This window comes from Corythoichthys intestinalis, chromosome 6 (assembly GCF_030265065.1).
Source record: "Corythoichthys intestinalis isolate RoL2023-P3 chromosome 6, ASM3026506v1, whole genome shotgun sequence".
In the NCBI taxonomy this organism is placed as follows: domain Eukaryota; kingdom Metazoa; phylum Chordata; class Actinopteri; order Syngnathiformes; family Syngnathidae; genus Corythoichthys; species Corythoichthys intestinalis.
In genome coordinates this window covers 38069049-38083164 of record NC_080400.1, presented here as the reverse complement: position 1 = coordinate 38083164, position 14116 = coordinate 38069049, and the positions used below count along the sequence as shown (strand labels likewise).

The window sequence follows — 14116 nt, the reverse complement described above, 5'->3', positions numbered from 1 at the left end:
TGAATGCCTGTGTCCACTCTCCATTCTCTCTCCCACTGTGGATTAAAGAAACTACAGCGTCAGTCAAGGGAAAAAAACGCAATCATTGGCTTGATCCCTAATTAATGTAAAACTCGCCATTGACACCTTGTGGCGTATTTAAATCACGACCTTACATAATTAAAGAGTGACAGTTTTTTTTTTTTTTTTTAAGAGTGACGGGTGGAATTCTGGCAGCGTGGCCCTGTGACGTCACCGCGCTGCGACGTCATCAACAATAGCGACCTACTAGTTAAAATAATTTTACAAATTTCATAAAAACAAAAACATCAAGAGGGGTTACAATATCAAATTATAATAACTTGTACTAACATTTATCTTTTAAGAACTACAAGTCTTTCTATCAGTGGATCCCTTTAAATCTCGTCTTGAAACCTATTTTTATTCTTTAGTCTCATGTCATTTGCCTTTGACTGAATCGGCCTCTACTGGGCATTCTAGTCTTAGCGTGATGAGACTTAGCTCTTTTCGTGCTCATTTATGTGTTGTACTATACTGTTGTTTTTTGTTGTTTTCTCAATTTTAATTAAATATGTTCACTGTACAGCACTTTCTATGCAACTGGTGTTGTTTTCAAAGTGCTTTATAAATAAAGTTCGGTTGTGTAAAAAAAAAAAAAATTGAGTACACTCTCTGATGTTATGGTTCTGGATCTGATTTAGTGTGTGTGTTTTGTTTTGTTTTTTTTCTCCTTCCTTTCTTCACCATTTCTGGGGATAGCATCTGTTGGAACATTTTGAGTCACTTGCTGCAAGCAGTGGTGTAGAGTAGATGCCTTATGTCATCGTTACTTACGATTTGACTTATGACTTGTTGTTATTTCTAATGTATTATTCTTTTAGTTGTGTATGGAAATATAAATTTGTTTATTCATGTTCCGTACCACTTATCCGCACGAGGGTCGCATGGGTACTGGAGGTTACCTCAGCTAAATATGGGTAGGAGGAGGGTTGCCTGGCACCGCCAGACTATTCTCCCTGTATTTTTCAAACACTGTGGGAAGAGTCTGGGATCCATCTCTTTATTGGCCTCTCGAGCCAGAACGAAATAATCCGTGCAATCAGATTTGTTTATTTGTGTGACGTGTTCTTAACGTGCAACGTCACTCTTGCGCATTGGAAGTCGTCTCCACAACAACACAGATGGCGAACGGGAGAGCCGAGAATATGTTCTGATCTGCGGTAAATTCAGTTTTAAATAACCAAAAACACATCGAGTCACTAAAACCAACAGTCTGTCTCGTGCTAGCTATGTTGAATAAACGTCTCCGTGCTTCGTTCTCCTTGTATGTTTATTCCCTCGCGGTAGAGGTTTTTTGTCGCTTTATCAACGGCACGTCCGCCCGTCGCTGATTGGTCCACTCCGCTGTCTGTTTGCTGTGGCTTGCTCCGCCCTGGGAATTTGATCTGCCGAACGGTCGCCAGACTCTAAAGCTGGAACAGCGGTGAGTCTGGTGTACCAGGTAAGGAGAAGGGTACTTCCAGAACTGGACAAACAACCTTTTTGGATTTTGTGTGTCCAATCAGCTGACTATGCATGTTTTTTGCAATCTAGGAGGAAACTAGAGTACCGGAGGAAACCTGGCAGGCACTGGGAGAATATTAAAACTACACTTACAAATGCTGGAGCCTTGAATTGAACCCTCATGTATGGAGATATTGACCAATCTCATTATGTTTTGTGGATATTAGCTAGCATTAAGAATCTTAGATGTTTCTGTGTATTATTAACCTGCCCAAGACCTAATCTGTGTTCAATTATACCTCAAACTGCCACCTCTATAATGCAATTTTACAAATTCAAGCTTCAATCCAGATCTAATCAGGTCATAAGAATGCTGCTTGTTCTTTTGGATGTCAGACTAACTACACCTTTTTGGATATGGGCCCTGAAGTTTTTTGTGTTTTTCCTGTCAGTCTATCCATTATATATGGAATCTATGGAGTGCCAAAATAAATAAAAAAATAAAATAATAAATAAGTTAATTATTTAATATGATGAGAAATTAATGAATGAATGAATAGATAAATTAAATATAAAGGTATATTCTGTCATTTACTTCTACTTTTTGTCACTGAAAATCATGAATGGAAAAAAGACTGATGAATTTTTTTTTTTTTTTTTTTTTTTTTTTTTTTTATCATTGACTTTTGCTTTTTTCAACCCTGGAGAACCCACGGGGTCAAATTTCGCCCCTATAAATTCTGCTACTCAAATTTTTTTTTTTTTTTTTACAAATTTAACTTCTCAATTCCAGAGTGCCACTTCTGACCCCTGCACGGGGCCATCTAGTGGATGAATATTGCACTTACATGAGCCACAGTGGTGGTGACAAGATGGCTGGCAACATGCTGTTTTGTTGAGCTGGAAATCAATCCAAACAAAACCATCTTCTCAGCAAACCATCAGATGGTAAATTATTTTATTTATTTTTTTTTTTGTTAATCTATTTCATATCATGTTGCAGAATGCCTAGGAGTATGTTTTATATATATATTTTGATAAATTAGCAACTCTGAGCTAGTCCAAAAAACAATGGGTCAAAAATGACACTTCGGGTGTATGGGGTAAAAAATGTCAGCCACATTGGTTCTGGTGACTTTGTCACAGAGAATGGTGACAGTCTTGTATTTGGCTAAAGACTTGAAATTAGTTCATTTGTGTAATATATTTTACTAAGTTAAAGGTACAGGGACTGATAAATACCTATATCTTTTTAGGGAGTATGGCCAGTTGCTCTTTAGGACAGGGAAGGCAACAGAGAAAGTACACTGTAATACAAGTATTGGAACAACTTGAAGCTGATGATAGTGACTTTGGTGCAGAATCGGACAGCGATAGTTATTCTGATGAATCGTTTCAACCACATGAAAGTGAGGGTGGTGAATCTTCTGCCCAAGACAGTGACTTGCCCAATGACTCGTCCAGTGATGAAGATCTGCAAATTACAGAGACTGCAAGCCCACAGTTAGACCCTAATTGTGCCACAAAAACTTACAGGTGGCGAAAGAAAGTCTTTGAGTTACCTGACGTGAGTTTTCAAGGACAACAAGTTGAATCATACCAGGATGCCACAACAGACACACCGCTGGTTTACTTTCGCCGCTTTGTTTCCCTTGATATGTTGGAAAATATTGTAGAACATACCAATCAGCACAGTGTTCAAAAACACAGGAACTGTGTAAACACTTCAGTAAAGGAGATAGAACAAGTTCTTGGAATGTACCTCAGGATGGGATTAGTTCAAATGTCTGGAGTACGTCAGTACTGGGAAAGTGAAGTCCGTTATGGGCCTGTGGCAGACATAATGAGTCGCAACCGATTCAACCAGCTACTCTCTGTCATCCACTTTGTAGACAATGAAATGGCCAATGAAGAAGTAAAAATGGATCGACTTTGGAAACTGAGACCATTTTTGGATTCTTTTCGGAGACAATGTCTGACAATTGCGCCTCGACAAAAACAATCCATTGATGAGATGATGGTGCCGTAAAAAGGTAAATTTGGTGGCATAAGGAAAGCCACATCCCTGGGGATTCAAAGTGTGGGCACGCTGTTGTGTCACTGGCCTCCTGCACGACTTTGACATATATCAAGGAAAAGGTGGTGGCAATGGACAAAAAGGGCCAAAAAAGAGTCAGCTGGGAGTTGGTGGAGACATTGTAGTGAAGTTATGCGAATCGCTTGCAGATAAAGTAAATTTCCTGATTTTTGCTGACAATTTCTTTGCTTCCATGCCCCTCATTGAAAAATTATTAGCAAAGGGAATCTACTACACAGGAACTGTGAGGGAAAACCGTATGTCCAAGTGGAACCTGATACCTGACAAAGACCTGTCCAAGAAAGGCCGTGGCTCCTACGATTATCAACTGGAGTCCAACACCAACACAGTTTGTTTGAAATGGCAAGACACGAAAGCAGTCAGTTTGATGTCAACATATGCTGGACCAGAACCTTTGAGAAAAGCTAGGCGCTGGGACAAGTCCAAAAAAGAGTACACCTACATAGATCAACCGAACATCATCAAAGAGTACAACGCTTCCATGGGAGGTGTTGACATGCTGGATGCGCATCTTGCACGCTGTAAATTTCCCATCAGGACCCGTCGCTGGTATATGATAATTTTCTGGCACTTCATGTCTGTTGCGGTGATCAATGCATGGCTCCTTTACCAGCGTGATTGTGAGGCACAGGGAATCACTGGATCTAAAGTTCTCAAGCTTCGCAAGTTTCAGGGTTTGGTTGCTCAAGGTTTGGCTGAAGTTGGAACACCAAGAAAGCGGGGTAGGCCATCAACTCCTCGCTCCTCCTCCCCCTCATCCCCGCCACCACCAAGATTTGTTCGAGTTTATCAGAGTGCAGATGTCCGTTTTGACCAAATCGGCCATTGGCCTGTCAAGGAGGAAAATCGCCGTCGTTGTGCTGTGTGCAAGGACCTCAAGACTGAAATGCACTGTGAAAAATGTGCAGTACCTCTCTGCGTTAACAAAAAAAGAAATTGTTTCAAAGACTATCACAATGTCTAGTGTGAGTTCTGACAGATTTTTGGATAAGAAAGACCAATGGTGTTTTTTTTATTTCCAGCAGTGATTTTGTCCATGTGTTCTTGTTTCCATTGGCCAAACCGTGTTTGTACATTCAAAATCCAGTTCTAAAATGCAACAAATAAAACAAAAAAGTTATATTGTTCAATGTAGCTGTGTAATTGATTGATTATTTTCTTAAATTCTGAATAGTTTACTGACAGTTTTTGGTATTCTGATTTTTCGAAATGATACCCCTAAATCCCAAAGGGTTAAATTTCGCCCTAATCCTAAATTAGGGAATAAAGGGTTAAAATTGAAAAAAAAAACATATATTTTGGTGTTCAGTTAACTTATAGCAGTCATTTAATGTATAATTCATAATTTTCCAAAGAAGAAAAGGGTCCTTGGGTTCTCCAGGGTTAAAAACACAAACGAAAAAAAACGACAATTTTTGTCAATGACTTTTACATTTTGTCATTGAAAAACACAAACAGAAAAAACAATCGCAATTTTTTTTTTTTTTTTTGCCTTTTCTATTTCACTTTTAATTGTCTATGCTTTTCTCTTTCACAATTGCCTTTTGCCTTTGCTTTTACGGAAAAGAATGGGTTGCCAATCAAATGGTGTTAGGAGGGGTTTTCCAAACAGGAAAGGGTAAGTTATCGATTGCATTAATTTTAACTGCCTTGATGACTGGGGTAATTGCCTTGGATGACTGGCTAACCTATCAGCTGCTTCTCTTAGCGGTTGTGAAATTGATTTTTCCATGTCTCTCCAAATAAATGATGAATCAAAATTCGCATCTGATACAGAACCCTCAGTGACATCACTTTCCTTCAGGTGAACAAGGAGTATTCAGTACTATTCCTGTTCATGGCCCCAAAAAAACAATATGAATGAACCAATAACCACTATGAACCGAACCAATGAAAATATATGATACACAATTCTTACAAATACAAAATATTTGAGATATCATAATAAAAAACTTAATGTATTTATTAGAGCTGGGTAAAAGTAGTCCATGGGTTACGACGCACCTGATTGACGTAATTTCGACTCTACAATGCCAGAGTGTTTTTTTTTTTTTTCATAGTCATTGTCATTTTGGAGCTTAGCTTGCTGTCTAGCTAGGACTTAGCTCCGATTTCTTGGCTTGGCCAGGACGGTGCAATGATGTATAATACATGTTTTTGGATAGTTATTTTGAGTATTGAGGGGTATTTAGGTGTACCTAAAAGGTTAATTCCAATTTACGCTGAAATTTGGGTTACGTCACCAGCGTCGGAACGGAACTTGTTTATAACCCGGGGACTCCTGTATTGAGGGTTGAAGCATATTGCGATTTAATCTAATATTGGAAAAGCATATTGTTTCTGTTTACACATTAATGAAAAATATGTTTCACTAATTCTTTTCCTGTATTTTTCGGACTACAAGTCGCACCTGAGGATAAGTCGCACCAGCCATAAAATGCCCAATGATGAGAAAAAAAACATATACAAGTCGCACTGGAGTATAAGTCGCATTTTTGTGGGAAATTTACTTGATAAAATCCAATACATAGAACAGACATGTCATCTTGAAAGGCAATTTAATATAAAAATACAGTAGAGAACATCATGCTGAATAAGTGTACAGTGTACAGTGCTGAAAAACGAAATGCAAATATACTGTCCTCACTAGGACGCTACGGCTCGGTCCTGGTCCTGGCTATTCAGCGGGCTAAACTCCCAATTGACGATGCTGGACGTCCGTATAATTTGCTGAATCAATTTCAACCTCGATACCAAACAGGTTCGCATCAACATAAATAAATGATAATTAGGTGCTTTTACAGCAATGACATGACAGAAACGGTTAGCATGCGTTCGCTAGCATTAGCACATCGTTCAAACAACCACACAACTGGCTCTAAGTGTCTGACCGCGGGTGGAAAACACACAACAACAACAACAGAAAAGATGATATACACAGATACACACTGTAGAGATATTTTACAAGCATAAACAATGAACCTAGGTTCGCAGCCGTGTTTCTCTCTCGCTAACTCACCCACTCAGTCAGAGCTACAGAGCTGTTGGTCTTCTTCTGGCGTGTGAGCGCTCTTCTTCACGTAAACAACTGCAAGTGTGCCCCCACGTGGGCGTGAAAGCGCCACAAACTAAAAGCATGCATTTCAATAAAAAAAGTCAATACTACAATTGAACACACATTGCCAAAGGCAGAACGCGAACGTGACCATAGCTATTAAGTTATTCAGATAACTATAGCATAAAGAACATGCTAACAAGTTTACCAAACTTTCAGTGTCACTCCAAAACACCAAAATAGCATGTGAAATGATATCATAATGTGTTAATAATTTCACACATAAGTCGCTCCTGAGTATAAGTCGCACCCCCAGCCAAACTATGAAAAAAACTGCGACTTATAGTCCGAAAAATACGGTATATGCTACTGCAAACAATTTCAAGGAATTATTGCATGCTCAAGTCCTTGATTGCCATTGTACATTTGCTTCTATCCTATCCCATCCCATCCCATCCCATCCCATCCCATCCCATCCCATCCTATCCTATCCTATCCTTCAGTGTGATTCCCACTCAATGGCGGTGTGATTGTGTGTGCGAATGGTCTTTTCGCTCGACTGACTGGCAACCACTTTAGGGTTTCGACCTTTTGCCTGAATTCACCTGGGGTAGGCTACAGCACTCCACGACCCTGACAAAGGCTAAATGGTGTTCAAAATGGATGAATATAGTAAGATAGCTACAGCCATAGATCTTGACGTATATCACAACCATGTGAAAAATCAAATCATGTTCAAAATTAAAGGGAGATTACAATGACTGGAGTTACAAATGGCATGCCCAATTCAATGAGCCGTCTAGTAACTATTGTCTATGGTTGTGACTTGCTTCAAAGAAGAATCACACATCCGCGAGACCTTGATCTGTGACATCACATGGTATCTTCTGTAACAAAAATTGACAAAGAAAATAAATCATTATGAAGTATTTCGCAAAAAGACATTTACATAATATTTTGGACACTGAACGTTGTTTTGCGATGTACGTGGTGCGGTGTTAGTCACTTAATATCACAATTTGCTCGGGTCTAATATTTTTAACTCAATTGGTTACAATGATGACAGCTACTGGACAGTGTAATTTGCTGCCCCTTAGGTCTCCATCTGAGAACTTTTTTAGAAGTCGTTTGCATTATTGCTTGAATTTCAAATCTTTATGGTTCTCTTGTTCTCTTAAATATGAATTTGTGCATATATTATGTACCCTCAGTTGTCAACGTAATACATATGCTGTCATTCTTATCTTTTTATTTTTTTCTGACGCAAGTTGCCAGAAAAACCTGATGAGACAGCAACCTATTCTGCCTGCTCTCCAAACACACCTAAACACACACAAACACACATGCATCTCTCCTGGGAAGAATGCAGTCTGTGGAAATTAGGTCTCTGAGCAGTTGTGGTGTGGGTATTTTTGCTCAGACAGTTTGAGGCTAGGACAGCAGAAAGAGGATTGGAGGCTAGAATCATAGACACCACCACGTACAGTATGTTCAAAAGCATGTCTTACATTGGCTAGTGGCAAGGACACATTCACTGGCAAAGATGCACAAAGGGAAATTGCCAATAGAAAAACAAAGGTTGAAACACATGCAGTATTCAGACACATTGGATATTGTGTGGGAAGAGGACAGAACATGTAGTTAATAATGTTGTACCCATGTTGAAGTGCTTGAAGCTTTCATTTTAGTTAGATCCGCAAAAAAAAAGAAGAAGGGAAAATTGGGGAAATACATGTACAATATAATTCCATCATCAGAGCTGAAATTCACTTAATTATATTAACCAGCCCTCATACAAATATGACAAAGTAAGATGTAAACTTACTTGGTGGCAAACATAGGCGGAGTTAGACTTTTGGGGCAAGAGGGGCACAACATGTTGATAACCCCGAAATGCAGTGTCAGCAATAAAATTAACTTACAAGAATATTTATAAAAATAAGTTGAAAATGGGCGTTTTTTTTTTTGTTTCCAATCATTCTTGAGAGGCATTCTAAATCAGGCTGCTTAGGCTATACTTTTCGCCAAGATTGTCATCCATTGAATATGGTACGCCCGCCAGTGTCGTGCAAATGTAGTTACCCCAGTCAAAAATTGTATCCCCTGGGCGGAGCCACTGCACTGCACTGATTTGCTTGATTTCCATGTTTTAGTGATGCAGTTATCTACGAGGTTTTAAAAAATGGCTAATCCATCAAAAAAAACAAAAAACAAACAAAAAAAAACTTTTTTTTTCTGTCATATAACGTAACATACGTACTGAACGTAAAAAATGTCAATGTTTCACTGTTTTACTCGTAGAATGACCTATAACTGTTATAACTGTAATTCAAGTCCTGTTTTGAGTTTCCCCAGTTTAAAAAATGTTGATGCTCAAATTATATAACTGTGGTTCTTTTCTGGCTTCAATTAATTGTTTAAGTGGACATAATTTATAATTAATGTGGGTGTGGATGCAGCCAGGGGACACAATTTTTGACGGGGGTATCTACATTGGCAAGACATCGGTTAGCGTCTTTCAAATTGAAACTCCGCTCACCATTTTCATGGTGGTCTCTAGAGTTTCATGGTCCACATTTTCAATCCTGGGTTCTTGCTCAGTGGTTGTTGTTGCTTTTGAAAGCTTAGGTTTGAAAAAAAAAAAAAGTTTATCCATCTTGCCTCTTTGGTCCCCTCGGTTGGTTTTGGCTAAGCAAAGCAAATGACCGTCTAAAGTGCTAGTCACGTGATCTGTTCAAAAAATAATTTTGAGCCATTATAAAAATATCTTTTTTTTTGTCCATTTCATTCATTTCTGTTGTTTGTTTTATTGCTTTACAACTTTTATAGACAATATTTTACCGAAAATTCTTAATTTTAATATCATATAAAAGGAAGCCATTTACATGCAATGTAATGTAACAGTTTTCAGCCCCTCCTTAAACTCCGCTTATGGTGGCAAATATTAAAGAGGCTTGAGCCATGAAATGTTAACTCAATTAAACGATTACCTACCGACCGACCGACCGACCGACCGACCGACCGACCTACCTACCTACCTACCTACCTACCTACCTACCTGACCCGCCTACCCACCTACTCACCTACCTACCTTTCTACCAACTGACCTACCTAACAACCTACCGGCCTACCTACCTACCTTACCCTATTCCCCCCATTGTCCAACCACTGCAAAGACTTGCTGCCTGATCACTCAGAAAACCTACCACGGAAGACATGGATCGGTTTGAAAGGTTTACAACTTAATGTTATTGGTGAATGGGGGGAAATTATTCAAGCATATAACTAAGAGAGATGTAATGTTGGTTGGTCGGTTGGTAGGAGACAAAAATAGAATGAAAATTAACAATTAAAAAAAAAAAGTACTCCCTTTAAAATGGATTAAATATATTTGCAACAAGAAAAATAATAATGATAATAATAAAAAATAAAAAAAATAAAAAAAACAGCAGTTCGGGATGAGTGATCCTAATAAAAATGTTTAATGTGTCATGCCATTTTAAATAGGATAATATTCCATGACAAAAAAAACAATTATTTGCACCTCAGCTGACATGGGAGAGGAGTGTAAGGGACACAAATGAAGAAAATGATGAAATTTACTATTCACATCAGAAAAAAAATAATGACAGCATTTTATACTACTCTTCAAATGTATAGTTATTGGCAAGGAAAATCGTATATTACAGATGTTCAGTATGGGTTATTGTTGTGAACCTAGCCATTTGATTGCTGTTTTCACAATAGCTGTGAAAATTGATGTATGCAGATGATTTCTTTTGTTCATATATGCCTTCATCAAGCATAAAATATATGTTTTTTTTTTTTTTTTTTAAATCTGGTACATAACTTTGACCTTATTGAATTAATATACTCGTACAACACACAAATGAAATGCATTGCTAGAACATGAGCGAGTACGTCTTTCTAGTCTCTGAACACAGTGAATTGTAGTGACAGATAAAATGGATATACATCAACCAGGACCCATAGTACCCTATTATGCCACAATATTTAATTCCCATATTATTCAAGACAACGAAAGAAAATTTTTCTTTTGCCTGCTTTCGTCTTTAATACTTTTTTAACTCCAATCTCACTCCCGAATTGTATCCTTTTAAGAAGAAAGATTCTGTGATGGTGCAGTGCTCCTGAGACAGTGATCTGGCTTTCACATCCTCAATGCCAGTGTGTGTTTTCATGAGGTCAACAGATAAAAGAAACTGCTGTCTCACTCATTCCTTATCTTTGGGTGCTCTTTTGTCCGAAACTCCATTCAGCAACTGTCACCACAGAAATGTCCTATGGCCTAATATACTTCATCTCACGCAAGACTTGGTAGACTGGGAAAAGGTCCTTTATATGCCATCTGACCATTTTCCTAACCTTGAATATCATTGTAATTTATCTTGTGCGACTCTATATCTGCAGTTTACGTTACACGATGCAAAACATATAGTATTTCTATTATTGACTATGAATATTTAGAATAATTTGGTTTTAATATAGTGTCAGGGAACAAAATGGACTTAGATGTTGTTGGACTGTTGTCGGGTTCTGTTAAAAAAAACGAGAGTTTGATTTGTCTCTTAATAAAGTGAGCAGACAAATGTGGTATTAGGCGCACAAAATTGATCCCTTTCAACTTTTTCATTTTTGTTTTCAAGTTTTCCTCCTCCCTCGCGGTATTTAAGCACAGGGCAACCATTATTTTCATTCTAATCTAGGCTAGGATTTCAAGGCCAAGTCATACAAAGGCGGTTTTTAAAAGCTCACGGAGCAACAAACAGTCTTTCTTTCATTGCTCCGGAAAGCCATGTTTGCAATTTCTTGCAGCTGTCACTCACACTGTCACATAATTTCTTTGCTTTGAAAAGTGGCCTGGATAGATAGGGGGGAAAGCACATGCTTTCAATGCAGTGTTGAAGTTAGATAAACATTTGTTTGCATTATAAACTAACAACTGTAACTCTAACACTTTTATTTCCAATTCCTTCAAACCTTCCAAAATATTGGGAATTTAATGTAATTGTGTTTTCTGATTGTGATTGTGTTTCTGATTTGGAGTTTCAAAATTATATCGCTCTTGTCCGTTTGAGCTTATAATTTTTACTATTTTCGTTTAGGAATTCAATAACAATGTTTGTCTGACATACCAGCTGGTAGGATGGCCTTACCATCATCAATTAGCAGGAATAGAAGGCAGGTGGTAGTGTGGGGTAATAGCCAGACCAGGAAGTAAGCGAGAATGGAGAGCAGTATTCTATTCAGACATTGTGACTCCCACGCAGTCAAGCTGACTGTCGGCTTGATAAGGAGAAGCGGAAAAACTTTTAATGGAGACCATTAGGAGTTTAAATGGAAGTGATAGTCTTTAGTCCATCTCCCCTAGCCATTTCTATTATTACTCGACACCTCAGCAAGCATTGCAGATACTCGTAATTTTGGACTGTCGTAAGATGTTGTGCCAATTTATTGAGCATAAAAGTGAAGAGCAAAGAGATTTTGCGGTATTGTGTTACAAAATCACAATGACTAGAGATTCCAGATCTCCTGCACAGTATGTGTAAGAATACCTGCTCTCTGCCAGTGATATGCATTAATGTAGTGTAAGGTACAGTGTTTTCTGCACTATAAGGCGCATCAGAGTATAAGATGCATCTTCATTGGATGGCCTGTTTTAAAACTTTTCATTCATAGGGTGTGCCACATTAATGCGGCGTAGTAGTAGTAGTGGTTGAGGTTGCGTTATACATCCACTAGATGAAGCTGGTCTAAAGGGGATGTCATGTCATGATAAACCAATATTGATCCATATATATGGCACATCAGCTTATAAGATGCATTGTTGGCTTTTGAGAAAATTGAAGGCTTTTAGGTATGCCTTATAATGTGGGAAATACGGTACGTAAATCAGGATATGTGGAACATTTGTTTATTCTTACTACTCAAGATGAACTATAATTAATTATACCCCCCAATTTGTGGTACAGTACGCACATTTTTAATGTCATTAGATTGGTGTAATATGACATTTTCTCTCAATTGTATTAAGCGAGGCAACACTGTAAATTCTAACAAGTTAAGTTTACTTAAATAAATTGAGGAAACCGATTACCTTGGGGAAAGTAAGTAAACAAACTTATTGTGTTAAGTAGTGTGGAATTATCAAATTTAAGTGAGTGGTACTTTTTTTTCTAAGTTGTGAGAACTTAATGTATCTTAGTAAAGTTAAATTCATATCAAGTTGTTACAACTCAATTACTTTGAGTCAAATGAACTTGAATATATTGTGCCAAAACAAGTGGGCTTTACTTGAAATTTGTATTACTTTACTTGAGGTATCTTAGTGTAATCCACTTCAATAAAGTTGACAGGAACTCAATAAAGATAAGTAACAATAACTTAATATACTATGCCAAAGTAAGTGGGCAGTACTCAAATTGTCTGCCCATTCATTTTCAATGGCAAAAAAACAAATGTTCCCAAATCAACAGGAAATTACCAAATATCAATAGGACACGCCCCTTAAATATCCCAAAATGACCAGGTCACGCCCCCCAAATGACCTGATATGACCAGTACACGCCACCCAAATGTCCCCACATGACCTGATATTACCGGGACATGCCCCCCCAATCAACAGGAAGTGACCTGATAGGACCAGGACATGTCCCCCAAATGTCCCCAAATCAACAGGAAGTGACCTAATATGACCATGACATGTCCCAGAAATGACCCCAAATCAGCAGGAACTGGCCAGATATGGTCTCTGAAATGTCCATACACCAATGTGGGCGGGGTTAAGATCTTCATCTTGACACAGCAAAGTCCAGAAAAATTTCTACCGAAATTGCCGTATCTATAACATACCTAGTTTTGCCAACTTTAAAATAAGAATTCACAAAATGGCATTATGAACATGTTTTATTTATTTATTTATTTATTACTTCAGTATTTCCAAACAATATGACAACACAGCAACAAACAGACTTCGCAACAAAAAGGCTTGGCAACATTTAGTCTGGAAAAATAAAAATACAAACTGATAAATAAAAACTAACATTCAGAACACATCGTTTCCCATTACACATATTCCTTGCCACAACATCTACGCCCTAGAGCTGCAAGCTGCAAACACTAGGCCTAGGCCAAAAGTGCATTCTTTAACGTTTGCAGTTTTGGCTTAGCTTTTGGTGTCCCATGTTCAACAAAACCTTCTGAAAGAACTCAAAAATGTTTTTCATAGTTTTGGGGTATTCAAGATGCAGTGCAAAAATTAAAGCAAAAACAAGACAAATTGCTTTCGACATTGTTGGGAACCTCATTCATAACAAGGTTCCCTTCAAGGATGATCACATTGCTGCATGGCGTTAGAGGCATGTCCTCCGGTATGACTTGCAGAACCCCAACAGGAACTTGGACAAAGTCATCGGAAGAGTCTGAATCCTGCATTTAAA

The 14116-nt window shown here is 38.1% G+C and overlaps 1 protein-coding gene across 1 annotated transcript; it reads left to right on the top strand.

Moving 5' to 3' along the window:
• Positions 1-2585: 2585 nt before the first annotated feature.
• LOC130917072 (piggyBac transposable element-derived protein 2-like) lies at positions 2586-11993 on the top strand. Its single transcript, XM_057838156.1, has 5 exons — positions 2586-2655; positions 2760-3476; positions 3583-4494; positions 11816-11894; positions 11948-11993. Exons 1-5 carry the CDS (start codon positions 2586-2588, stop codon positions 11991-11993), a joined length of 1824 nt encoding a protein of 607 aa, XP_057694139.1.
• Positions 11994-14116: the final 2123 nt, after the last annotated feature.